The 27,973-nt window shown below is 46.0% G+C and overlaps 1 protein-coding gene across 13 annotated transcripts in view; it reads left to right on the plus strand.

Annotated features, from left to right (window-relative positions):
• RALGPS1 (Ral GEF with PH domain and SH3 binding motif 1) overlaps positions 1-27,973 on the plus strand; it is a 302,934-nt gene that overhangs the window by 120,194 nt on the left and 154,767 nt on the right. For all 13 annotated transcript variants that reach the window (XM_027556304.1, XM_027556297.1, XM_027556305.1 and 10 more), the window contains exons 8-9: positions 1,680-1,772; positions 20,409-20,535. In XM_027556304.1, the coding sequence (XP_027412105.1) occupies positions 1,680-1,772; positions 20,409-20,535 (220 nt within the window). The remainder of the gene's footprint in view (positions 1-1,679; positions 1,773-20,408; positions 20,536-27,973) is intronic.

Raw genomic sequence — 27,973 nt, forward strand, 5'->3', positions numbered from 1 at the left:
CGCTGTGTGCCCCGGGTGTGTCTGGTGTGAGCCTCTCCTTTCTCTGGGCCTTGGTTTTCCATCTATACAATGAAAGGAGTGGATTAGATAATCTCCCAGAGGACCTTCAGCTCTGAAAGGAATCCTGTGACAAGCACAGCAATTCAGATACAAAGGATGAAAAGCTCCCTCAGAGGATCTATTATTACCCACAGGAAGCAGTTAGGGAGTGTTACAGATGTGTGAAATGCAGCAGTCACTAGTGTGGTAAGGGAGAAATCCCTGGGTAGGAACAGCTGTGAGAACCAGGCATAGTCCTCCTCACGTATTTGCTCATTTACTAGGTCCTGCTCTGTGCTGTCCTAGGCCCGAGGGCTGTGATGGTAGAGCCCACTTCACCCCTGATGAGAATCCGCTCTCATCTGCCCCTCTCTCACCCGGGACCGTGTGTTCCCTGAGAGCAGGGGTGAAGTGGGAGCTAACATCACAGCCCTCGGGCCTAGGACAGCACAGAGCAGGACCTAGTAAATGAGCAAATATGTGAGGAGGACTATGCCTGGTCCTCACAGCTCTTCCTACCCAGGGATTTCTCCCTTATAGGTGTGTCCTTTGGCAAGTTCTGCTTGACCAGAACCTGGCATCAGGAACAGCATACAGTGCAGTGTGGGCTGCCCGTTCTCCGTCAGGAAGACTTGGCCCCAACCCCTACCCCTTCCTCGTCACTTGTCGTGGGTGCTTCCAAGCCCTGGTGCGGCTCCCTCTAGTATGTCTTTCCTGACCATGCTCCCAAGTCTAGGAGGTAGAAACCCCATCTGTGTGTTCCCAGGGCGCTGAGGAGATGTACAGGCTGCTGTGGGAACACAGGTTGGGGGTTCTGGTCAAGCAGGTTACATGCACAGCCCATGCAGCAGAGGCTCCTCGTTTTAAGTCTGAAGTCTTAAGGCTCAGAAGGCGTAGGTAACTTGCCAAAGGACACACCTGTAGTGGGAACTGGAGTTGGCCCCAGACTTCTCGGTCCCATGGAGCCAGCCGGCTACACAGCCTTCACTGACTCCCAAGAGTGAGAAGCGGAACCCAGGTCCTGATCGCAGGTTTTTCCCCAGCGTAGAACCAAGAGCAGAGCAATTACATTTTTCTGCGCTTACCCTCACTCTCGTGGTGAGGAACTTGTCTGAGATGGTATTAAATCCAAATGTTCTCACTCATTTGGGGTCTGACTCAGGGGAGCATGGTCCGTGTCTGGGAAGCCGGAGCTGCGTGTTCCCAGATTGATAGCCTCTCTCCTCAGCCTCCCTCATGCCGGGTGTGAAGGTGATCACAGAAGACCCACGTTGATATTGTTGGCACAGCGGGGGTTCCAGTTTACAGAAGCCTGCTGAGACAGTTGAGATTCATCTAAAAAAGGAGCAGAAAGGACACTATCAAACTTCATCCAGGCCACGTTTCTGTCCAGCAGCCAGACTAGTCAGCTTATGCAATTTGGCACATGTTTCAGATGCACACTCACCTTTTGACAATTTGAAAGAAAAAGAGCATATGGTTCCTATGAACTTCCTAGAACTATATTTTCTACATGAGATATTTTTAAGTGTAATTGAATTTCATAAATATGACAGCATTTGGTAACACTTCAGCATGTTTTTGTTCTGTTGTTTATAGCAGCAGAATAATCAATTCCATATCTTTTTTTTTCCCCCCAGAAACTTCTAGAACTCAACAACCTTCATTCTCTCATGTCTGTGGTGTCAGCATTGCAGAGCGCACCCATCTTCAGGCTGACGAAAACCTGGGCTGTAAGTTAATCTCCCTAAGACTGTTCCTTCCGTCTGGGCTGTCATTTCTTGGGTGAGGTTCTCCATTCCTGAGGCCCAGAAGCCTTTCTTGGTCTGCTGTTTGCCACCAACACAGGATGACTGTGGGTTAATTGTGTCCTGTGGCCACACTCTCCCCTTCAATGACCTTGACCCAGTTCTGGGACAGGGAAGCTGTGAGGATGCTGGTGTGGCTGGGGTCAGAAGGGCCCCTAGAGTGGCCCCTCCTGGACCTGACAGCATCACATATGACGGTGGGGTCAGTGGCGTGATGTTTGCTCCCCTGGCCCCAAACTGCCCTGGGGAAGTCCTCCAGGCTGATGGTTTGCAATTGCCCCAGGGCTGCTGACTGTACATCTCAAGAGTTTCTCTGGAGAAACCTGTGACCTTCATGTAGGGAAAAATGATTTTTTTTTTTCCTGAAGGCCATGGATAATTTCAGCTCAGAGGTGGAGTCTGATCGTTATATAATTGAGTCTGTAGGAAAGTTTTTCTGCTGTAAAAATACTTTAAAAATATCTCAGGCCTCTTTATCCTCCCGAGCTTGGCACCATGCCTGACGGGGGGGACGTCATGGCTCTCCACCTCTCATTAGCATTCACCTCCTGGCCCACCTGGTCCGGGGTCTCACCTCCTAGTCTGGGGTCTCACCTTCTAGTCCGGGGCCTCAACTCCTGGTCTGGGTCTCTCACGGCCACACAGCCCCAGCCTTTCAAGACCTATTTATGTCCCACAGAACTGAAGGAAAGTGTATGGAACCATCAGCTGTGCCTCTGTAGCTCATTTCCGAACTTCTCTCTGCCAGCCTGCGGGGCTGGGCTCTGTTTCAGACTTGGCTGGTTCAGGGGCCTGTAAAATATTTAGGGATTATGTTGTAGGTGATCAGAAGTGAGCCTTGTTTCTTTAAATTGCAATTTTCCATAGATGAAGCCACAGCAAAGTGGAACGAGAGGTGTTAGCCCGGAATCAGAAAACCAGGTCTGTGTTCAGGCACCATCTGTGCAGAGTGATTCTGTGGGTCTCGTCTCCTTGTGTCTACTCAGAGAGCTTGGCCTGAATCTGTGGTGTTCCATCAGTGCTTCGGGGAGCCCAGGGGCTCTTTGGAGCTGCCTCAGGGCCAGCAGGGCCTGGGGCAGAGGCGGGAGGGAGTCCAGCAGGCCGCCTGGGCACGATTCCTGCCAGAGCGGCTCGGCTATATCAGTTTTACGTCTTGGGCTTCTGGGTGAACTTGAGTTGAGCAATGGCTTTGGAGGTCAGAAGCAAGTTTGGAAGCCACTGGTCTCTGTGGTTGCTGCCAGCCCTGTGATTTCCCCGAGTGCATCTGAGCCCTGAGACTTTTTTCAAAAGTTGCTTGGAGATTCTTTCTCAAATGAATTTTCCATCATTTAGGTGCTGCTATTGTTTCTTGGACTGCTGGGAGCTATGTGTGGGCCCCAAAGAAGGAATGATGATTCTCACGGTGCACAGAGCTCACTGTCAGTAACACAGGGACTCTTGGTGGCCCCTGTAAGTGGCACAGTCAGTGAGAGCAGCAGGGGGTCAGCGCATGAGGGACCAGGGTGGCTCCGGCACAGAGATGCCACCCAGTCATGAATGGGCAGGGCCCGTCCATGGAGCTTTGACCAGCGTTCTCCCCAGATGCCGTGCCCAGCCCTGGATGGTGGCAGCGTCAGGCCAGAGCAGCCCCCAGGACCGCTCCCTGTGGCTCCACAGAGCCCTGCGCCACGGTGGCCAGTCATCACGGCTGTGTATGAAAACAAATCTCCCACAGCTCCCCAGGGAGCCAGGAATGAAATATCCACCCAGGACCCATTCGAAAACCTGAGCTTCCTCACCTAACTCCCTTCCAGGCCACAGGGGTCAGCTGTTCTTCCTTACAGATCTGCCCAGTGCTGCCCTAAAAGCTTTCCCTGTATTAACTCATTTCCTCTTGACAGCTCCCTGTCGAGGCTGCCACTGCTGTCAGTGTTCTCAGTTACAGATGAGGAGACGGAGGCTCAGGGCGGTGGGAGGACACGCAGGGTTCCCTGGCCTGAAGGCAGAGCAGAAACCAAACTCAACCGTCTGTTCCAGAGTCTCCGTGCTTCCCCACCACACCCCACGGAGCTCAGCAGGAAAGACAGCACCCACGGCCTCTTGGCACTCAGAACAAGAGAGGGGTCCTGTTTTCTTGTCGCCTTCGTCCGCAGCGCTCCGATAGGACCCTGGAAGATGAGATAAGCAAACTGTCGGTGCTGCCCCAGGCCATGGAGCCTCTGTTCTGGCTGCTGCTGCTACTGGCTAGGCCACGGCCTCTGGGGTTCATCCTTCTTTTGCCATTCATTTCTGGTAATGAGATTAGCTCGGGAAATGTTGCCAGGAAAGAGCTGTTTTCCTTCTCCCTGCTTGTCCCTTGATCTGGGGAAGGGAAGTCGGAGGGCCCCAGGGAGGAGACACGCCAGTGAGGCAGGGAGCTGCAGCCAGGCCTTGAAGGCCGCCTTTTGGTCACTTGCTGCTGCTACTGCTGCTAAGTCGCTTCAGTCGTGTCCGACTCTGTGCGACCCCATAGATGGCAGCCCACCAGGCTCCCCCGTCACTGGGATTCTCCAGGCAAGAACACTGGAGTGGGTTGCCATTTCCTTCTCCAATGCATGAAAGTGAGAAGTGAAAGAAGTCGCTCAGTCGTGTCCGACTCTTAGCGACCCCATGGACTGCAGCCCACCAGGCTCCTCCGTCCATGGGATTTTCCAGGCAAGAGTACTGGAGTGGGGTGCCATTGCCTTCTCCGTTTGGTTACTTACTCCTTGGTTAGTCCATGGCTTCAGCTGCCTACTCCCCCGCAATCGCCTGGAATTGGCCCTGACTTTGACCTCTCAGTGGGCATCTAGCCGGTGGGAGCTAGGGACAGGCCAGGAAGCTGAGTTTGTGTGTCACCGGAGAACAGGGACCCAGGGCAGCAACAGCTGTTATTTTTCTGAGAAATCTCCCCATGGCTTCCTAAGGACTGAGGACCGGGACTGTTTTCTTGGTTACGCAGGGCTGCTTACCAGGGTAAAAGAGAGGGAGATGCAGCTTCCTAGGAGATAAATGTAGCAGCCGCCAGCAGTCGTGTTGGGGAGAGAGGAGCTGATCCACTTGGGGTGGATCACAGTACAACATCTCCAAGGCCACGTGTGGGGAGCTCTTTGCTCTGGGCAAACCCGCTGTTCAGCCTTTGTTTCAGACCATTCTCTCCCCTTTCGCCCACCTGTCTTGTTAGTCCAAGGACAGCGGCTGGTGCAGGGCATTTGGGAAGTGGGCCAAACACGCCATCTTTCTCCTTCATCCGTATCCACCCCCAGCCCAGTGGAGTTGGCGATGCCACAGTATTCCTGACACTCTCTCCGCCTGTCGGGACGGAGAACATGGGGCGTCTGTTCTGCAGTGCTGCCCACAGGCCGGCCTCCCTCTTTGACTGCCTTCCTTCTTGATGAAGTTGGATATTTGCTCTGTATCCCCAGTGCCCAGCTGAGTTTACAGTGGGTCGTTTGACTTCTATGCATTTGTTGTGTTCATTTGCATCCTTCTTTTGCTACTTCTTTTCCTGCTAATGAGATTAGCCATTGAAATTGCCCCGAAACTGCTGTTTCCCTTCCCCGCACCTGTCCCTTGATATGGGACTGGTGAGAACACATGGGCCCACAGGGCAGGGGGAGCAGGCACACCAACTGTAGGAGCCCCAAGGTCAGCGCTTTAACAGGCTTCATTGTGCAGAGACGGAAGCTGAGGCTTCCTGTGACCTGCCCAAGATCACGGAGCTGGTGAGAGCCAGCGCCAGCACAACACAGCTCTTCCTCACGGGACACTCGTCCACATCCTTGTCCGTTTGCCGGATGACCTGTCTGTGATAGAACTTGATGTTGGAGTCAGGCCGGGCACAGGGCAAGGAAGAGTGGGCACCCATGCTGCCCGGGAAGTGGGGCTGGAGACGTGAGATTGGCACACTGGCCCTGGCGACAGGGTGTGACCAGCTCCCTGAGTGCTGTCCCTGGGTTGCCCTAAAACCCTGGCTATCTGGGAAACCTGGGTGGAAGGGGGTTACAGGTGTGAGAAGAGACCTGCCACTTGATTTCCCCATGGACAGCCTTCAGTGAGCGCCAGCTGGTCATTACTGGGTGGGCAGGGCAGCCTGTCGGCCTGGCTGCTGAGCACCAGTGGCTTGGTGATCTGTGACAAGACGGAGGCTGACCTTGCGCGCAGGCCCACACATACCAGGCCCTTCATAAATGCTGGTTGGTTGTGCCAACAGGGACGGAGTCACCTTCTGCTGGCCTGGGAAAGTGCAGACAGGGTTTGATTTATCCCAGTGCTGGGCCCACTTTGGAATATCAGTGGCCTCAAAGCCACGAGACCTAAGCAAGAAGTCCTATCAGCCAGCTCTGATTTCCTGAGCACACGTACCATATGGCTCTTATTCATTTCTGCAGATCAAGTATTTATCAAACTCTCCCTTTCCCGCTCCATGCCAGGCCCTTAGGCTATGGTCAAAGCCCCTGTCTCATGGGCTTTTATGTTATCCAAGGGAGATACTGCCTATGTATGGATGTGAGAGTTGGACTGTGAAGAAAGCCGAGTGCCGAAGAATTGATGCTTTTGAACTGTGGTGTTGGAGAAGACTCTTGAGAGTCCCTTGGACTGCAAGGAGATCCAACCAGTCCATTCTGAAGGAGATCAGCCCTGGGATTTCTTTGGAAGGAATGATGCTAAAGCTGAAACTCCAGTACTTTGGCCACCTCATGCGAAGAGTTGACTCATTGGAAAAGACCCTGATACTGGGAGGGGTTGGGGGCAGGAGGAGAAGGGGACGACAGAGGATGAGATGGCTGGATGGCATCACTGACTCGATGGACGTGAGTCTGAGTGAACTCCGGGAGTTGGTGATGGACAGGGAGGCCTGGTGTGCTGTGATTCATGGGGTTGCAAAGAGTCAGACACGACTGAGCAACTGAACTGAACTGAAGCACATGCGGGAAGTGATCAATAAATGTGTGCTGAATGCATGAAGTAATGAACCAAGAGCTGTCAGATGGGAATAAAAGTGATGCTGAAGACCCAAAGAGGAGGATCGGTAGGAATCAACTGAGTGTCCAGGGAATGCCTCTCTCAGACCTGAGTGACAAGAGGGAGCCAGCCGCACCAAGAAGTGGGTGCAGCCAGCACAGAGATCGCGGTGGAAGAAACTCCACAGCCAGTGTGGCCGGAGCACAGTGGGCCTGGGGGACGCTGTGAGCATACTGTGGGCGGGCTGCAGGGCCGCTGGGGAGGGGCTCAGCCTGGAGAGAAGTTCAAACAGGAGACAGACACGATCTGGTTCACAGTTGCTTTTTGTGTTTTGTTTTTTAAAATTAACGTTTCAACTCTGTGGCTTCCCACGTGACACTAGTGGTAGAGAACCCACCTGTCAATGCAGGGGCTGGTTAAGAGACTCGGGTTCTATCCCGGGGTTGGGAAGATCCCCTGGAGGAAGGCATGGCAGCACACTCCAGTGTTCTTGCCCAGAGAATCCCATGGACAGAGGACCCTGGTGGGCTACAGTACGTAGGGTTGCAAAGAGTTGGACATGACTGAAGCAACTGAGCATGCGTGCACTCTGTGAAAAGCAGATTGCAGAGGAAGTGCAGGGGGGCAAGAGTGGAAATGAGGCTGGGTTAGGGCGTTAGGGCAGAATCCAGGAGTGAGCCAGTGCTGGCTAAACTGGGGCAGTGGCAGTGCACAGGAGAGAAGGAAAGTGAGAGAGGAGGGATTCTGAAGACAGAGGTGGCGGGATTTGTGAAGGATGGGATGTCAGAGATGAAGCAAGGAGGGGCCTGGAGAGTGGTTCCTAGGTTTGAGGCCTGAGCAGCTGGGAACTCAGGTCTAGGGCTAGAGAGAGATTGGGATGAGCTCAAGGAGGCGGCTACCACTGGGGCATGGAGGAGAAGATAGATGGGGCTCTCCAAGCCAGGGAGACCCCACGGGACAGGGGTCTGTCTAGAGGACAGGGAAGCCTGGCATGCTGCAGTCCATGGGGTCTCAAAGAGTCGGACACGACTGAGCGACTGAACAATAGCAACAACAGTTGGGACGAGGGTGAGACCTTTTCTCAGATCAGAGTGGTCCCAAGAGGAGCTGGACTTAGACAGGAGAGACCTGAAGGTATGGAATTCCCGGAGTATGGGTGAGTCACTCTTTAATTACAGTCATGAGCTACACACACACACTCTGCTTGCTGTGTACATGTTCTATTGTGATTCACACACACACACACACACACACACACACTGCTTGCTCTGTACACATTCCTATCGTGATTCGCTCTTTCCTACTGAATTGATCCAGAGAGTCTGACCCATCTGCAGCAGCAAAATGAAAACTGAAGAACTTGGCCGGAAGGAAGTCACAGCCGATGGGTCAGGAGGCCTGGTCTGCAGGGCGGTGGTCTGGAGGGGACCCGCCTGGGAGCCGGACTCTCACTTCAGGCATCTGGGGGTGCAGGGTCGTTAAGCGGGTATCCCAGGAAGGTGGATGGGTGGTGGCATTCGTGTATTTCAGATTTTCATCTTTCATGTGGGAGGTGCCTCTCCCCTCTGTGTCTGATGGAATGCCCCCTTGGATGCTGTGGAGGACATCATGATGGGCAAGGCTATCCCAGGCTTTCCTGAGCCATGGCTCAGGGGGGAGGTGAGGTGGGGGAGGAGAGGACATCCCCTGATGACTCATCACCGGTCCCTCCCCTCGTCTCCATTCTCAGGAGTTCTGCTGATGTCTGCACCCTCGTCTGCCTTCACTTTGCCACAACATCTATCACCCCCGTCCTGAAACATCTCTCTTCACGCAGCTTATTCCCTTCCCCACCCCTACCCCCACCGCATTCTGACAGCTGGCTCCTCCCTGACCACTTTTGTCCCTCTCACCCACGGGCTGTAAGTGTCTGGCGGGGCTCTGGCCTAGCTCTCACCTTTCCTGATCCAAGTCCTGTCCCATGGGGTCTTCCCAGCTTGGAAAGCCCCATCTTGCCCCTGTGGAGGCTGCCTCCTCACACTCATCCCAGCCCCTCTCTCTAGCCCTACACCCGCGTTCCCACGAGCCCTCTTCTCACGTGTTTGTTTGACAGCTCACCACTGGCATGTCTGAAATCAAAGTCTGGTTCCAGAAAGTGCTGGTTAGTTCCAGGCTTTCTGAGTGGACCTATTTGGACTTTGAGGCAATATGGTAGACTGGGCAGATGAGCAGTAAGCCCTTTCTTCCCTCCCAATCACCTGCTGCAAACACACATACAAATAAACCAAATTATAAACCAAGAAGCAATGCTGAGCCAGAAGCCAGGAAAGGGAAGTCACCATGTGCTAGAAACAGAGAATGCTCTCAGAGTCAGCGCAGGGGGCAGAGCGCAGAGAGCTTACTGGATGGAGACCTTGCCAACTGTCAGGGGGCAAGGGTTCTGATGCCCGCTTATGGCGGGCTGGAACTCAGCTACTCACAGGAATCAGAGAGCCAGCAAGTGTCCCCCACTGGAAAATCTCGGGCCAGCCTGGGGGAGCCCCAAGGGAACACAGGTAGAAAAAGTCCCTATGAGAAAATGTCACCTTAGCCTGTACTTCAGGTAGGTAGCTCTTGGCTCTCAGCCCACATGACCAAGAAATGAGGGGTAGTGTCCTGTGGAGGTTAGGAGTGTAGACTCTTGAATCAGACTCCCAGGCTTAGCCAGCCTTGGACCTGCCTCTTATGGTGAGGGTTAAATGAGTAAATATGTGAAAAAAATGTTTCGAACTATACCTGGCACACAGTAAGGGCTAGATAAGTAGTAGCTGCTGCTGCTTTTATTATTATTTTCAACTTTTCTTGACTGTTTTCAAATAGACTGGCAGAGACCACCATCCCTGTAAGCCAGGTCCTCTGATTTATAACCTGATAACATCATCATCTTCTAGTGGTTCCCTTGCTTCTCATCTCACTCCCTTTCTCATGCTGTTCATTCATGGAGTGATCGTCCTACGACACAGCTCTGGTGTTTTCACTTGCCTGATTAAAGACCGTTTTTAGCAACCCCCCATCCTTTGGGTGGGGGGTGGTCTCTACCCACCACTGCTCCAGAGCAGGATGCTCCGATGTAACCGTGTTTTTTTTTTTTTCTTAAGAAAGTATTCCAGCAATTTTATTGTATAATTAGTGAACAAGTTAACATAAAATTGCATGAGACTTTTTCTTTTTTTCTCCCCCTCTCCCACCACCTCTATCCCCTTTGGTAACCATGAATTTGTTTTCTGTGTCTGTGAGTCTCTTTCTGTTTTGGAAATAAATTCATTTGTATCAACTTTTTAGGTGCCAAATATGAGGGATATCATAGGATAATTGTCTTTCTCTGGCTGACTTGCTTCACTTACTGTGATAATCTCTAGGTTCATCCATGTTGCTGGAGATGGCATTATTTCATTCTTTTTATGGCGGAGTAGTATCCCAGTGTACATATGTACCACATATTCTCTGTCCATTCATCTGTCGATGGATTCTTAGGTTGCTTCCACGTCTCCGCAATTGTAGATAGTGCTGCTATGAACATGGGGGTGCATGTATCTTTTCAAATTAGAGTTTTTTTCTGGGTGTATGCCCAGGACTGGGATTGATGGATCATATGACAACTCTAATTTTATTTTTTTAAGGAGTGTCCCTGTACTATTCTCCATAGTGGCTGTACCAATTTGCATTCCCACCGACAGTGTAGGAGGGTTTCCTTCTTGCCACACCCTCTCCAGCAAATTTATTATTTCTCTACAAATTAGTTATTGGTAGACTTTTTGGTGATGACCATCCTGACTGGTTTGAGGTGATATCTCGTTGTAGTTTGGTTTGCATTTCTCCGATAATTAGTGCCGTTGAGCGTCTTTTCATGTGCTTGTTGGCCATTGGTATGTCCTCTTTGGAGAAATGTCTATTTAGGTTTTCTGTCCATTTTTTGATTGGGTTGTTCATTTTTTTTTTTTTTTTGGTATTAAGCTGTATGAGCTGTTTTTGTATTTTGGAAATTAATCCCTTGTTGGTCATATTGTTTGCAAACATTTTCTCTGAGTTCATAGATTGTCTTTTTATTTTGTTTATGGTTTCCTGTGCTGTGCAGAAGCTTCAAGTTCAATTAAGTCCCATTTGTTTATTTTTGTTTTCATTACTCTAGGAGATGAATCTAAAAATATATTGCTATGATTTATGTCAACGTGTGTTCTGCCTAGGTTTTCCTCTAGGAGTTTTATAGTATCTGGTCTTACATTTAGGTCTTTAATCCATTTTGAATTTATTTTTGTATATGATGTTAGAGAATGTTCTAATTTCATTCTTTTACGTGTAGCTGTCCAGCTTTCCCAGTACTACTTATTGAAGAGACTGTCTTTTCTCTTTTGTGTAGTCTTGCCTCATTTGTTGTAGGTTGATTGATTGGCCATAAGTGTGTGGATTTATTTCTGGGCTTTCTATCCTTTTCCATTGACATATATGTCTGTTTTGTGCCCATACCACACTGTTTTCATTACTGTAGCCTTGTAGTGTAGTCAATAGTCAGGGAGCATAATTCCTCCAGCTTTGGTCTTCTTTCTCAAAATTGTTTTGCCTATTTAGGGTCTTCTTTGCTTCCATACAAATTAAAAAAATTTTTGCTCTGATTCTGTGACAAATACCACTGGCAATTTGATAGATATTGCATTGAATCTTTAGATTTCCTTGGGTAGTATGGTCATTTTAAGTATTGATTCTTCCAATCCAAGAACACGGTATGCCTTTCCATCTATTTGTATTATCTTCAATTTCTTTAATCAGTGTCTCACAGTTTTCAGACCACAGGTGTTTTGCCTCCTCAGATGTGTTTATTCCTGGGTATTTTATTCCTTTTGATGTATGTTGTAACGATTTTGATGTTGCTCTTTTTAATCCATCATTTTAATTTTCATTGCACTATTTCTTCAATGAATATTCAGGACTGATTTCCTTTAGGATGGACTGGTTGGATCTCCTTGCAGTCCAAGGGACTCTCAAGAGTCTTCTCCAGCACCACAGTTCAAAAGCATCAATTCTTTGGTGCTCAGCTTTCTTTATAGTCCAGTTCTCACATCCATACATGACTACAGCCTTGACTAGACAGACCTTTGTTGGCAAAGTAATGTCTCTGCTTTTTAATATGCTGTCTAGGTTGGTCATAACTTTCCTTCCAAGGAATAAGCATCTTTTAATTTCATGACTGCAGTCACCATCTGCAGTGATTTTGGAGCCCAAAAAATAAAGTCTGTCACTGTTTCCACTGTTTCCCCTTCTATTTGCCATGAAGTGATGGGACCAGATGCCATGACCTTAGTTTTCTGAATGTTGAGCTTTAAGCCAACTTTTTCACTCTCCTCTTTCACTTTCATCAAGAGGCTCTTTAGTTCTTCTTCACTTTCTACCATAAGGGTGATGTCATCTGCATATTCATTGGAAGGACGGATGCTGAAGCTGAAACTCCAATACTTCGGCCACCTGATGTGAAGAACTGACTCATTTGAAAAGACCCTGATGCTGGGAAAGATTGAAGGCAGGAGGAGAAGGGGACAACAGAGGATGAGATGTTTGGATGGCATCACCAACTTAATGGACATGAGTTTGAGTAAACTCTGGGAGTTGGTGATGGACAGGGAGGCCTGGCACGCTGCAGTCCATGGGGTTGCAAAGAATTAGACACTACTGAGCGACTGAACTGAACAATACTTCTCAGGTGGCGCCAGTGGTAAAGAATCTGCCTGCCAGTGCAGGAGATATAAGAGATCCCTGGCTTGGATAGTTCCCCTGGAGGAGGAACTGGCAACCCACTCCAGTATTCCAGCCTGGAAAATCCCATGGACACAGGAGCCTAGTAGACTCCAGTCCATGGGGTGGCAAAGAGTCAGACATGACAGAGCATGCACACTACTACACTACTTCTAGTTTTATAATAATGAATATTTTCAGTTAAGTTTTAGCTGTCATTTGGATTTTTAACTCTAGGTTTCAGTGATCCCTTCGAGTTAGGGAAGATACTGAGCTTAGGTGATAGAGGGATTTTGGTGTGTTCCAGTGGGTGTTTCTCAGGACAACTTGCATTTGGGAATGAGGCATTTGAGGAGAACCTTTGGGTAGGGAGATTCTTGCAGGGTGCAGAGGACATAATAGAAGCATTTTGGCAATGGCAGCAAATACCAAAAGTTTTCATACCTACTTCACACCTACTTCCTTGCCCTGAAAAACAAATCATAAACCTTCCAGCTGTGGCCAGTGGAGCATCTATTGCCACCAGCAACATAGCAACCCAGAGACCCAGGTCACGTGCGGAAGAGACACAAGAGCTGGCTAGAGGAATTTCCTGCTCAAACACAGCCACAATCAACTCATTCTTTCCCCTTTGATTAGTATTCAACTGTTCATGCTTAGCCGCTTGTGATTTGCACCCTGTTGGCAAGTTGAGTTGAAAGATCTGGAAAAGGAGAATAAGCTGTCAAATTGGCCATCACATGTCCACAGTATCCAAAATGACCTAGTCAAAAGCATACTTTGCCAAATGGCGAGTTTCCATCTCTCTCTTACCTTCCCAGTCTTGTCCAAGGCAACACCTGCCTACAGTTCTGCCAAACTGCTGCTCCCTTGAGCATCGCTGTGTGTTCCCACTGCCAGCCCACTGTTCATACTTTCTTTGGCCTCTGGGGCCTCTCCAGCCTCATCTCTGCTAGTTGAAGCCCAGCAAGACTAGTTTCCAGGATCACCTTTTCCTGGTTCCTCCTTCCCATAATGGAGTTTGTTCTCTCCTTCCAGAGCCCTCTCATAGTGCTTCTGACTCTCCCATGCCTTAGCCAGCCCTTTCCATGGCTCAGCCATGCAGACCAGCTCTGGACCCAGGATGGACCCTTGGCAAACTTCCATTCAAGGACCAAGGTCATCCTCCTGGCTCTACTCTTGGGCTTTTTGGGAATGTCTCTTGGGGTTGCCATGAGCATAATTTATTTAAAACTTAGCAAAATTACTGGAAACGTGATTAAAGTTGATCTACAAGATTATACATTGTGTATTTATGTTTGCATGTATTTATGTATATGTGCATATAAACTGTCAAAGAATTGTTTTTTTTAAAAGATAAAATAATGACTTATACAAGTATAAAATGATTATTTGTCAAATATTTTATTTTAACTTATTAATTAGTGAGAGATTCAGTAAGATATTCAGTTCAGTTCAGTCACTCAGTCGTGTCCGCCTCTTTGCGACCCCATGGACTGCAGCATTCCAGGCCTCCCTGTCCATTACCAACTCCTGGAGTTTATTCAAACTCATGTCCATTGAGTCAGTGATACCATCCAACCATCTCGTCCTCTGTTGTCCCCTTCTCCTCCCACCTTCAACCTTTCCCAGCATCAGGGTCTTTTCAAATGAATCAGTTCTTCGCATCAGGTGGCCAAAGTATTGGAGTTTCAGCATCAGTCCTCCCAATGAATGCTCAGGCCTGATTTCCTTTAGGATGGACTGGTTGGATCTCCTTACAGTCCAAGGAATTCTCAAGAGTCTTCTCCAACACCACAGTTCAAAAGCATCACTTCTTCAGCGCTCAGCTTTCCTTATAGTCCCAACTCTCACATCCATACATGACTACTGGAAAAACCATAGCTTTGACTAGATGGATCTTTGTTGGCAAAGTAACGTCTCTGCTTTTTACTATGCTGTCTGGTTGGTCATAACTTTTCTTCCAAGGAGTGAAGTGAAAGTGAAAGTCGCTCAGTCGTGTCTGACTTTTTGTAACCCCCATGGACCATACAGTCTATGGAACTCTCTAGACCAGAATACTGGAGTAGGTAGCCTTTCCCTTCTCCAGGGGATCTTCCCAACCCAGGGATCAAACCCAGGTCTTCCTCATTGCAGGCGGATTCTTTACCAGCTGAGCCACAAAGCAAGCATCTTTTAATTTCATGACTGCAGTCACCATCCACAGTGATTTTGGATCCCCCCAAAATAAAGTCTGTCACTGTTTCCACTGTTTCCCCATCTATTTGCTGTGAAGTGATGGGACCAGATGCCATGATCTTAGTTTTCTGAATGCTGAGTTTTAAGCCAACTTTATTTCAAGAGAACTGAGAATACTTTATGGTCAGTTGAAGAATGCTGAAATCATCTTTAAAATGGATAGAAAATTAGTATTCCCAGAATGATGATCAGTGGGATACTATGGGACATCAGTTGCCTTTATATGGACTGGAATTATTTGCATTACTACATTTTCTACAGGTTAACATCTATTTGTACAGAATTTAAAATAGCCTTAGTCAAAGACAGATATGGATAGCTTGCTAGAACACATATTAAATTTCAGAGTCACAGTTTTCCCTCACATTACTTATAATAGTCTCCATTGCATCTGCTATTTTACATTAGTTATATGGCTTTATAGTTTGTTTTTCAGAAGCCAGTAGTTCATATCTGAAGAATTTAAGAATTACTCTTTTGAAGTGCCCTTGTTTCATTCCTTTCTCATTGCATCTTCAGTCTGTTGAATCCATTGATCCATAGATTATCCACAGCACTAAAAATTCTTTCCATACCAACAGTAGACACTGGAATTGAAGTAGGATTTTGAGCCAGTTTTAACATATTTGGAGCAACACGTTCTTTGTTGAAAAACATTTCCACGTATCAAGAACTGTTTCTCTCAAGACAAGGGAACAAGCTACCAACGTCCTCATAAAGAGGATTTGGAGGACTTTTTTTTTATTCCACGGAGCCTACTTACCAGAAGAGGGGAATTTTTCATCATTAGTCAAATATAAGTGCCACATACAGGCTCTCTAGCAGCATGATAAGGGGCATTTCCAAAAGCAACGCACTTCTTCAGGCATCTGACCAAGATCCGTGATCATCCTGGCTTTTAACCCGTGGTTGAGATGTGCCATTTATCCCTTGCAGCGGATGTTTGTCACCATGTAAATTATTTAAAATCAAAAGGCTGGGATTTATTTTTACCTTGTAATTTTAATTCACTTTCTATACGTAGCTATGCCCATTTCTCAATCTTAATGTTGCATATTTTTTCATTTTGCCTTACTTCATAGAGGTTTTGCCTGTTTTATTGCTATTAATAAAATTTAGCTCTTGGGTTTAGTTATCATGTCTATAGTTTTAGTGTTTAGTTTTATATTGTATGTTTTAAACATGGTTTCTGATTTTATCTATATTAATCAATTTCTCCTACTTCACCCCTCCCTCGAATTTCCATAGCTTTTTGAGTTGAGTGTTAAGCTTATTTATATTCATATTGTTTAGTTATATGAATTAAAAACCATGCATTTTTTCCCTCTCAGTACACTTTTGACCTCATCACATAGTTTAACATATCATGATCTGTATGTGCTTTATGTTTCTGGTTTATAAATAGTTCATTACCCTCGCTTTTATTTCTTCTTTTACTCAAGAATTATTGGAATATTCAAAAATTTCCAAAGAATTGAATTTTTAAGTTGTCGTTAGTTTTCTTATTCTTTTTTTTGTTCAACAGATTTTTAGGCAGTGTTTTCTCTGTGTCAGGAACCATAATAGATGCAGGGTATTGTGGAATGAATATAACCAGCATGGTCACAGCCTTCATGGGAGTCATCCTTTGCTGAGTGAAGCACAGATGTCATCGTTTAAGTAGTCACAATTATAATAAATGTTATGGAAGGAAAAAATCTCAGGGTGGCCCAGCACTTCTAAAATTTAGTAGAAGTACAGTTGCCTATTGTATTTAGTGAGTATTTCCTGTATGTTGTTTAATCTTGTTTCTCCTTTCCTGAATGTGAATGCTTTTAGTGTCTGTTTGACTCAGGTAAGCAGATAAGTTGTTTTCTTGCATGTAGTTCTGATGGTTTCTTCCTGAGGCTTCCTGTAAACTCTAAAATCTAAAGGACCCTCAATGCATATGAGGTTTTCAGTTTATGGCACTACTTGTAATAAAAGTTTAGAACAAGTAAATGCTGTTCTTTTTGAATAAACAAACCCTATATTAAAAAATTAAATCTTAAAATAATTTTTCAGCATAATACGTGTGCATGAATTTTAAAAATCACTAAATACTGAAAGGCTGAGTGAAGCAGCTAACACTCCTTGCTCCATCTCTGCATAACCCAGTCACTCCCTAGAGGCAAACACTCAGTTATTTAGCAGTTTCTTCTGATGGTTTCTGCCATGTTTCCATCGATGTGTTTTTGCTGCAATTTCTCAATCCACTCACTTTGGACAGTATATGGTGACTTCTTTGTAAGATGGATGTTGGTTTAGTTTTCCTAAACCGTCTTCCCTCATTCTTCAAAAACACTCATGTTACCATAATTACATCACTTTAGTTAAATGAGTGTTCTTGTTTTAATTATTAGGAATGTGTAAGTATGGTTTTCCATAAATGGCTCCTCCATACTTAAGTGGTTAAGTGTGAATAACATGTTCTTTCTGGAATATCCCTTTGTTTCCCTGGCATTTCTAATCCCCTTTTAAGGAAAAATTCTTACTCTAGCTACTGCTTATCTACCAGATATTTTATATGTATACGTAAAATACACATATAAACATGTAATACTATATAATATCTTACCAGGCCTTATGTATATTATACATAAAATCTTTAAATTATTTTATTTAATTTTATTTTTATTATACATAATAAATTATGTCCATTCCCTTCCTCCACCCCACCAATGTGCTATCCCATTGGGTTTTCTGTCGAGTCTTCTCTCTCTCTGGAGGCCTCTTCTGGGGTGGAAGGATGTAGACCAGCCTTTCTTTAGCCTTGCTGCTCATCTGTCCTCTCCCTTTACTACTGCTAGTTTGGATCCACTGTTTCCTACATCCCGTATCCTCCTGTCCTTGGTTTATTCTTTCATTTTGCTAGGGGAAGTTCTCAAATAGTATGCATATTACTTGGGAGATAGATGTTCTTTTTCATGTCTTCTAACATCCTGTGCATTCCCGCTGAGAAATCTGATGCCATCCTGAATCTCATTTGTGGCCACAGAATGGAGCAGATGAGTGAAGTTAACTAGACCCGGCCATTCCGAATGTGTGCGTGTAGGTGGGGTGGAGGGTGCATAGGAAGTATGTGTGCAGACAGACACAAGGTTAACAGAGGCAGGTGTGGTCTGGAGAAGCCTGGTTTTAAATTTGGGAAGTGTGCAAATGTGGCTGCCTTTGGTCGGCCCACTCCACTAAAGAACTCCAGTTGTTGGTTGGAGGTCAGTCTGCAGGGTGATCTTTAGGGACATCCTCCAGGACTGTGATCATGTTGGCCTCGTGTCCATGTCAGGACACAGATGACCCCCTGATCAGCTCTGTGGTGCCATGCATCGAGGTACTTGACAGTCTAGGCAGATAGGCCAGACGTGCCAGGGGACATGGGCAACCCCTCAGCTGGGTCCAGAGACCCAGTGGAGGCAGACTTAGGCTCCAGTTTGGCTCAGCGGCAGTGTGTATGAGGACGACATAGGGATTTGTTGAACTGCTGGATGAACATGGGTGACTGCCACAGGATTCAGTGGGCTTCTAGGTTGTATTAATAAAGAGACGACCTCCCAGCCAAGAGGGTGAGGGGCCTGCTCAGCTTTACAATGGGGCCATTCACAACTAGAGGATCTGGTTCTGCTCTGGGTATATGTTGTTTATTTAGTGACTTTCTTATCCTTAAACATTCATTTCAAATGCTTCTCTCTTTATATCTTCCCTTGATGCTTCCCTTGCCCATAATTTACCTACTGTTGGTCTGAGTTCTTATCTCTACTTACTTACTTACCATGTTGCTGTAATATACATGTCTCTCCTCTACTGAATCAAGTTCCCCAAGGGTGCTCTGACAAGTCACTTAATCCTTGTGATTATGAACCTGAAATAGCGGCAGTCATCCTGGCTCCATCTTCGTCCCTGGGCTTTGTAAAGATCAGATGAGTTGTATGTTTTGGTGCTTTACAGACAGCAAATGGGAGATGATGGCGTTATTTCCTGTCCGTTTGCTAATATGATGAATAACAGCCTTAAATTAACAAGCTGGTTAAGCAGCCGTTGTTCCTCGCATCTGTGTAGCATCCCCTGATGTGTCCTGAATTTCTCAATGAAAAAAAAAAAAACCTCACTGTTTATTCTCCAACTTCTTCATTACTGGGGACGTCCTTTCAGCTTTTTCTTTTGCCTCTCCTCTCTGAAGTCCTTAAGCTGTCACTGCTCAGCTGGGCTGTTGCACAGCTGCATCCTCTGTGACTCCAGAGGCTGAGGATCAAGGAATTAGCCAAGGCAGCCTGAGTTCCCCGATGCACCAGACATGGCCTCAGCCTGGGATTTGCAGACTTGGGTCCCAGGAACCCAAAAGGCCGCTTCAGTTCGAAAGGCTGGCTTCCCCTGATGCTGGGGAGTACTGCTCTCCTTCTCTCTGCTGTATGATGAAACTGTTGGCCACTGGCCTACGTTAGTCTAATGGATGTGGCAGGGTGGCTGGTCCTGGTCCTTGCACAGACCATGGGGTCTCAAAACCACACTTCACCAAGGATGCTCCTGGCCTAGGGTCCCTCTCCACTTATGCTCCTGGGCTCAGCCATGGATCTCAGATCCCAGAGGCACTGGCCCTGGAAGCTAAACTTGGGGGTTTCCAACGTCAGCCACGTGCTGTGCCAGAGCCAACCCTCTCCACTGACCCTTTCCCATATCCTCTTTTCAAGCCTGCTCTCGGCCTAGATTCCTTTCCTCAAAGCCATTTTATTCAAGGAGCCTCATTGCCATTTTCTGGCACTGGGCCTTGATGTAGAACTTGCGGGATGACCACAGCATCAGGTCTGGACAACCAGGATTCAGTTTCTATTCCTTTCTTCCAGGAAGCCTCCTTATGAACACAGAGCCATCCTTTAACTGGTGACCAGCTTTACATACCAGAGATCTCAGTCATAAAAGATCTTACTTCTCTAATCTCTGGGCTGTGGGTATCTGCTTATCCTTTAGTTGCGTAACTAAATCACCCCTTAGATGACAGCATGTAGAAAAAAGGTGTAGGTTATTTTGACTAAAACACTGTAGCCAGTGTAAATAAGACACAGCCATGGACCACAGGGGATCTGGAGGAGATAGCCCTGATTGGAGAGATGGCCTGGCTAGGTGCACAGAATGTGCAGGCAAAGTGGGTGACATTTTGAGGGGGCCTTCAGTAATGGCAGAGATGTTGAGGAGGAGTAAGAAGTTGTGGACCCAGGGAGAGAGACATAATGGGGCTGTGAAATAGCTCTGGGTGACCTTGAGGAATTTGCTTTACTCTCTAAGCTCCTCGTTGTTGTGGGGTCTGTGCACCATGGTGTTGGTCATTATGCAGAGGATTCTAGTCTCGGACAGAACAATGGACTCGGTAGCTCTGGAGGGTTCCTTCTAAGTGTAAGGTTTTATGAAAAATGACCAAGTTGAGCTGTGAAACGTTTCATCTCCACAAGACACAGCTTCTTACAATGCTTAGTTGCACCCAGGATTCCGCAGACCACAGACATACCATTTAGCACGTTTCCTTTTAGTTTTTGTTCACAGTTATCCTTTCTCTTTAGCTTCTTCTAGTTTTTTTGCCTTCTCTCTCATACTCTTTTTTTCTTCCACCAGCTTTTGAATCGAAAAGACAAGACCACCTTTGAGAAACTGGACTACCTGATGTCCAAAGAAGATAATTACAAGCGGACTCGGGAATATATCCGAAGCCTGAAGATGGTTCCCAGTATTCCCTATCTAGGTAGGAGTCTGAATAGGATTATTGTTTTTTTAAGAAACCTACTCAGTGCTACATGAGATGTTTTTACAGTTTCTAGTTGAGAAAGTTCCACAAAGCAGCATGGGTCATGGATAAAAAGGTGATTGGTTGGCTCTTCAGGTTAGAACAGGCTGTTGGGACTCCCTGAGAATGGGGACTTCCTGAGGAGGGTCCTGGAACAAGGGATATTCTGCTGCTGATACAGATGCCCAGTGAATCCCAAGCCTCCGCAGCCTGTAGCTCAGAAGGATCACGAGACTCTTACTGATCTATCCCCATCCTTCTGAACTGGGGGAGTGTGTCAGTTGCTCAGTCGCATCCGACTCTGCGACCCCATGGATGGGGGCCCCCAGGCTCCTCCATCCATGGGATTTTCCAGGCAAGAATAGTGGAGTGGGTTGCTGTTCCCTTTTGCAGGGGATCTTCCTGACCCCGGGGTCGAACCTGGGTCTCCCACATTGTCAGCAGACTCTTTACTGTTCTGAGCCTCTAGGGAAGACTGAACTGGGGGAACTCAGGCCCAAACCCCTGTGTTCTGGTTCTCTGGGCATTAATAATATATTATGTAAGATTTGTCTCAATGAAATTATTATAATGATTATTGATTTTACTGATTCAAAAATAATATGTGTTTATTGAAAGGAATTAGGAATAGATAAGAAGATTAGTATCATTTGTTATCTCATCCAGAGATAAACATTATTTGCTTCAAATCTTTTCATTCATTTGGGTGCATATAAAATCTGTATGTTTACTCTATTGTGAACATTTAATGTTATTACCTGCATTTCTATACTGTGACTCAGTCCCACTTGGATTTGTCCAACTGAAATCTGCTCTCTAATAATGACATATAAATTGTCTCTACATTTTTGCTATTAAAATTCTGCAGTGGCCATCCCTGTTGGATAAATTTCCTATGTGTAATTATGATTATTATCTTCTAAGAGATTCCTGAAAGTGTGATTATTGGGTCAAAACTTGATGTGAAATTTTATGCCTTTTCATATATATTTTCAAAACGCTCTCCGTAGAGGTTGTAACAATTTATGTTCACATTAGAGGGCAAAGAAATTGCCTATTTTCCGCATGTGCACAAATGCTTTGTGTCTTCATGTGCTTTTTTTCCTTTATCATTCCTTTTTTTCCCTTTGCCAGTTTGACAAGTGAAAAATACTTCTTATAGTTTGGTTTTCACAGTTATGCTAATTTTATGATATAAAATAATACTAAGAACAAGGGAAATTAAGATTTTATGGATATGACCCCTAATATTTTCAGAAATCTAGTGCAAGTTTTTTGAGATAACATTTTTGACAACTTTTAAATGTCCTCTATGAGCATTGTGTATTCAGTTTTTAAATTCCTTTAAAACTAATTTGGAAAATTAAACTTTAGTAGAAAATTGTTCATTTGATCCAAGTTTTAAAAATGATTAGCATAAAGTTTTTCCTCAGTTTGTTTTGACTGAAAAGTTTTGTGTAACCGCTTATACATTTTAACCTCCCGTGTATATGGGGTTATATTTGCTTTGCATTCCTAATAGCGTGCATTTTCATTTTCTCTTTCTTTTTTTTAATTTGCTTTGCCAGAGGTATGTCTGTTGGTCTTTCCTAAGGATTAGACTCTGTGTTTGTGTATCAGTCCACTGTCTTCCTGCTTTCTAATCTGCTGTATTCCATCAGTCTAGGATGTGCCTTTTCCCTCCGCATTTTTAAACCTCTCAAATTGGGATGCATCTTTCAACTGGTGGTAACAAAGCACTGTGATGCTGGTTAATTGGCAGCAGTGTTCCTTACGATACATAAAATAATGGTGCATCCTAAATTTGTAATAGATGACATCCTAAATTTGTAATAGATGACATCCTAAATTTGATGAAATATGGAATTTATTCTTTTGTCTCTTACAATTCATCTCTTCTGCTTTCCTTAAAGTTGTTTTGTTATTGTAAACAAATTATTGGCTTATTTGTGTATACATTATTCTTTCCACTTTCATTGGAAAATAGTTACTGGTATACATTTCCCTCTAATTGATGCTTTTGTTGTATCCTACGTGTTTAAATGTATAGTATGCTCACAATAGTCTTAAAAGTGTTCAATAATTATAGTTTCAATTTTTCTTTTATGCAAGTGTTATTTAAGGTAGTGATGTTTTAAATTTCCAAGGGCTTGAGTTTTTTGTTTTTGGTTTTTTTCAAATGGCTTTATTGAGTTGTAATTCATGTGTCACCCATTTAAAGTGTACAACCAATGGTTTTAGAACATTCACAAAGCTCTGCAACCATCTGCAAAGTCAATTTTAGAACATCTTTATCACCCCAAAGAGAAACCCCAAACCTGTTTCTAGTCACTCCTTTTCCTCTAGCCACCTCCCTTCCACCCCCTCACCTTCAGCCCTAGACAACTGCTAATGTACTTTCTGGCCTCGTAGATTTGCTTATTTGGGACATTTCATATGAATTGAATTGTACAATGTGGTCTTTTATGACTGGCTTCTTTCCCTGAGTGTTATGTTTTCAAGGTTCATCCATGTTAGAGCATAATCAGTGTTTCATTCCTTCTTATTGCCAAATAGTATTCCACTGAATGGATGCTCCACGTTTTATTCTTTAAAACTTTATTGATTTTATTTCTGGCTGTGCTGGGTCTTTGTTGCCATGTGGGTTTTTCTCTAGCTGCAGAGAACGGGGCTACTCTCTGGTTGCAGTACACGGGCGTCTCACTGCAGCCGCTTTTCTTGTCTCAGAGCATGGACTCTGGAGCACCTGCTCAGTAGTTGTGGCCATGCGCTTAGGTGCTCCGCAGCACGTGGGATCTTCCCGGACCAGGGATCGAACCCGTGTCTCCTGCATTGGCAGGTGGATTCTTTACCACTGAGTCACCAGCGGAGCCCCACCACATTTTATTTATCTGTTCATCATTTGAGGGACGTATGAGTTGTTTCACTTTTGCATTACTGTGGATAACACCACTATGAAGGGCTTTGCTTTTTAAGAACAGTCTTCTAATTTTTTCAATGTTGGTTTTAGTATATGACCCATATGCTTTTGAGGTTTTTAAAAATATGTTGATATTTATCTTGTGGTTTAATATAAGATCAATTTGTGTAAATGTTTCATGGGTGCTGGAGAAGATGTAATCTCACAAGTTACTCTTATAATTACATTATAACATTCAGATTTTCATTTTTGACAACCTGGTCGATCAGGAACAGAAATATATGTTAGAGTCACTTTACATTTCTAATAGTTTCTGCCTTACTTTATTTTGTATACAGTTGGCCCTCCATACCCCTGGGTTCTGCATTCATGGATTCAGCCAACCCTGAGCTGAAAATATTTGAAAAAAGAAATCCACAAAGTTCCAAAAAGCAAAGTTTGAATTTGCCATATGCTGGCAACTATTTACATAGCATTTACATCGTATTAAGTATTATAAGTAACCCAGAGATGATTTAAAGTATAGGGGAGGGTGTGCGTAGGTTGTATGCAAATTCTATGGCATTTTACATAAGGGACTTGAGCATCCCTGGATTTGAGTATCTGCAGAGGTCCTGGAGCCAATCCCATGTGGATATCAATGACTGAATAGATGTTTTTAACAGTTGCAGATTTGTTATGAAGGGTCCCATACAAAATGATCTTGATTCCATTTGTTATTTGCTTTTATTTCATCGATGTTGATTCTGTGAAATCTGATTTATTTTTCCTTTGCATTCATTTTATAAATCTTTGACTGTATTTTTCATTTTGATATTTTAAGTTGTCTTGTCTTAAGTGTGATCCTTGAAAATCATATTTGTGTGTGCTTGTCTGTGCTTAGTTGCTCAGTCGTGTCCGACACTTTGTGACCACGTGGACTGCAGCCCGCCAGGCTCTTCTGTCCGTGGGATTCTCCAGGCAAGAACACTGGAGTGGGTTGCCATGCCCTCCTCCAGAAATCATATTTAGCTGGGCCCAGTATGAGAGATCTTGCCTTTTAGTAGGGGAGTAAAAGTCTTTCCGTGTGTTTAGACTTAAGCAATGTTATTGAATTATCATTCTTTTCTTTTACACTTTCTTATCCTTTCTTTGTTCTCATCTTATAGCTTGCTGTAAACTTAGTATCCTTCCACCTAGGTGACCATGGGGGTGAATCACCATCTCAGATATGTAGATGGTTGGGCATGCCCAGCTGCCAAGCCCATTCCCGCCTTGCCTGAGGCTGATCGATCTGAAAATGGGTTGGTGGCATTAGGGTGGGGGCAACCCCTGGTTTAACTAGCACAGGTGCTCCAGGGTTAAGGATGGCCTCTTCTCTCTCATAAAATGATCACTAGAATTGCTGTTGATCCCCTGCTTCCTCTGCGCCTGGCACTTGGCTAGGTGCTTTAATGCATCAACTCAGTGAACGCTCACCATGGCCCAGTGAGTAAGCAGGTGCTGAGAGGTTGCCTCGGGTCACATAACAGGAGCACGGCAGAGCCAGGCCTCGGCCCAGATGGCCTGGCTGTCAGCCCTCGGCTCTGCCGCCGCCCTCTCCCGGCTCCCCACCTCCACTGCTCAGGTCGTTACCCGCCCTTTCAATTGCCACCTGTATGTCCTCTGCTATTTATGACTTGTGGATGGTCTCCATCGGGCACTAGTATGGTGGGATTAATAATACACTTGCGATTAATAATACAGTGGGATCAATACACTTTATACAAGTAGGATAAATTATCTTGGCACTTTGCTGTGACACTGCTCGTGGACCACAAAGCCGTGCGGCCTTGGGCTTCTGAGGGGTTGGTCACTGGACCTCAACCAAGGGCAGACTGGATCAGTACCGCCTCCCCTTGCTAACCCATGTCCCTTCTTGTCAGACTAAGCGTATGCTTCCAGACCCCTCCCCTTCAGATGAGCCCCTGTTCAGACCGCTGGCCAGATGCCCCTCATGAGTGACCACGTCAGGCCGAAGGACAGGTCCGCTCTTCCAGCGGACACATAGCCTGTGCCCCAGTCCAACGCCACTGAGTTTCTGGACGGCCCCCTCTGCTTGTCCTTGGTCATCGCATCGCAGCTGCCTTCCTGGCAGGTCCTCCCTGAGAGGTTCCGTGTGGGCCTCTGTTCTCCTGGAAGACCCTCCTGCTGGCCCCCGAGTGAGTCCTGCTCCATGGCCTGCTCCTGCCCCTTCAGCCCCACGAGGCCCTCCCTCCCCTCTTAAGCCAGCTGGGCTGCGCTTCTCATCCTTGCACCAGAACGACTCCTGACACGTACACGTCAGATGGAAAGAACAGGAGGCGGATCCACCGTGCTTTCCGTCCTCAGGACGCTGTGTGAGGGTTTACGATGGGGTGTGGGGGTGCACGATTTCATTAAACAGGATGAAACAAGACCCCATCCTGAGGGCAGCCGGGGCCTCGCTGCCCTCTGTGGCTGTGGAGAGACCCTGCCCAAATGGAGGTTGTGGTTGTAGTACTAGATTCCTCTTGAAAACCCAGCTTGTCCTAGGGATGGATTTGTTTATCAAAAGAGGAAAAGTTACATAATTCCTGGAAAGTACAATATAGGAAAAAATGTCTGAAACCATTTCTTTTTCCCCTGGCAACATCCTCACTGTAGGTCTTTCCCTGGGGGAGAGGGAGTTATTCTTTGGGAGGAACTTGAGGTCAGTCCTTGATATTTCCAGCTGCTGTGTTCGTTTAGTTCCTGCTTGAGACCTCGAATGCTGCTTCAGTGGTTATTCGCCTCTGATAGCAAGTATGGGTTTTCCTTTGGTAACGATTCTTTTAAACCGCTGTGGAAGGTTCAACACCGCCTGGTTTCCAGGGACCGACCGTTCCCACCCGTGTCGCTTACTCCATGTAAAGATCGCCTCATGTAGTGCTAGCCGTTGTTATTAACCGTGTGGGTGTGTGTTCCAGCTCCTTTCGATGCAAATTTTAGAGCCAGTTGGCTGCACTTTGGTGCACTGTTTCTCGTGAAACATAATTTAAAAAACACGGAGGGAAAAACTTACTGCATTTTAAAAATAAGACTCTCTTTGTCTCAAAAAGTTTATTCCCGTTTACTTCAGAGTGCAAAAACAGTGGTGGGAAATAGTCGAGTCAGTTATTTGTAGCTTAATTTTATCTGATAGCAACTCCTTGTAAATACCCAGTTTGGGTCAAAATAATAACAGAAGCAGGCTGTGAGCTGTGAAGAGTAGCTAACAGCATTTGTTTCTAAGCAGCCTTTATTGACTTACAGGGTGTTTGGTTTTTAGTACCTATAATTCCCTCCAGGAAATAGCTAAATCAAATTAGGAATGTAATGGATTTTAAAAGGGTTAGAGCCTGATTCTAAAAGTAACTATAGGCAATGTGGAAAATGGTGATCTCTCTCAAGGAACAAAAACTAGGCATCCTGACAGTTCTGAATAGTAAAGAGAACATTTAGATTCTTGGTAAATTTACCCAAACTTCTAATATGTGAAGTACATTTCTAGAATCTAAGCTGTTCCTTCAAATAAGCAAACCCTTCCATTTTTTTAAAAAAGTAAGGCTTTATTTTCAGATAGAGACTCTGAAGTTTAAAATAAAGGCAAGTTGTTTCCAGATTCAGAGTATAAAGTTAACAGACCTAAACTGAGGGATATCTAAAGGACTTTGGAAAAGAAGTAGTTATTGGCCAAAAAGAAGGATTTAATCCCGATGCCCCAAAGCCCCCAGAACAGGTGGCAAGAGAGGGGCTCCCGCTTTGGGCCTGAGGGCAGCACACACCAAGCCCTTTGCAGAGTGGGTGTCGGACTCCGGTTCTGCTCCCGTGGAGCTCATGGCCCAGCTCTGATCACCGGCAGCGCACTCTAGAAACCAAATGAGCTGAGCACCGTGGCGGGAAAGGCAGAGGAGCAAATAAAGGGGGCCTGTCCCAAGCTGGGGGCCGGAAGCCCTAAAAGATAAGTGAGCTGGGTGAGGAGGTGGGATGTGAGCATCCCAGACAAAGAAAACAGCTTGTGCAAGAGCCTCGAAGTAGGGGAAAATGACGTTTGTTGGAAAAACTGGCTGGAGAGTAGTGAATGCTGGGGGCACAGGGCAGGAGGGTCGTGAGAAGCAGCTGGAGTGAGAGGGAGGTGAGGTCTCTTAGGGCCTAGACACTGAGAGTGGGAGGCTCAGGGTCCAACCCCCACGAGCAGTGGAGGATCAGGAGGGTTTAAGAGTACGGGCGTGCCTGGCTTGGGCTTGCCTGGAACATGGGTCTCCTGGCCGACAGCAGATGCCCGGCTTAGAGAAAGTCAAGCTGTAAGGGGAAGGCCGGGCTGGTGACCATGCAGAAGCCTGTGGCACATCACTGTATTTCAGAATTGTTGGAGGTGGGAGAGGGAAAGCCCTTTTGAAAGCAGCTCATTTTTGAGCAAAACCTTGGAAAGACCTAAAACAGACTTCGGTGAGCATGTCTGCCTGATGGAGATGCATC

The sequence above is a fragment of the Bos indicus x Bos taurus genome, chromosome 11 (genome assembly GCF_003369695.1).
Source record: "Bos indicus x Bos taurus breed Angus x Brahman F1 hybrid chromosome 11, Bos_hybrid_MaternalHap_v2.0, whole genome shotgun sequence".
Lineage (NCBI taxonomy): Eukaryota > Metazoa > Chordata > Mammalia > Artiodactyla > Bovidae > Bos > Bos indicus x Bos taurus.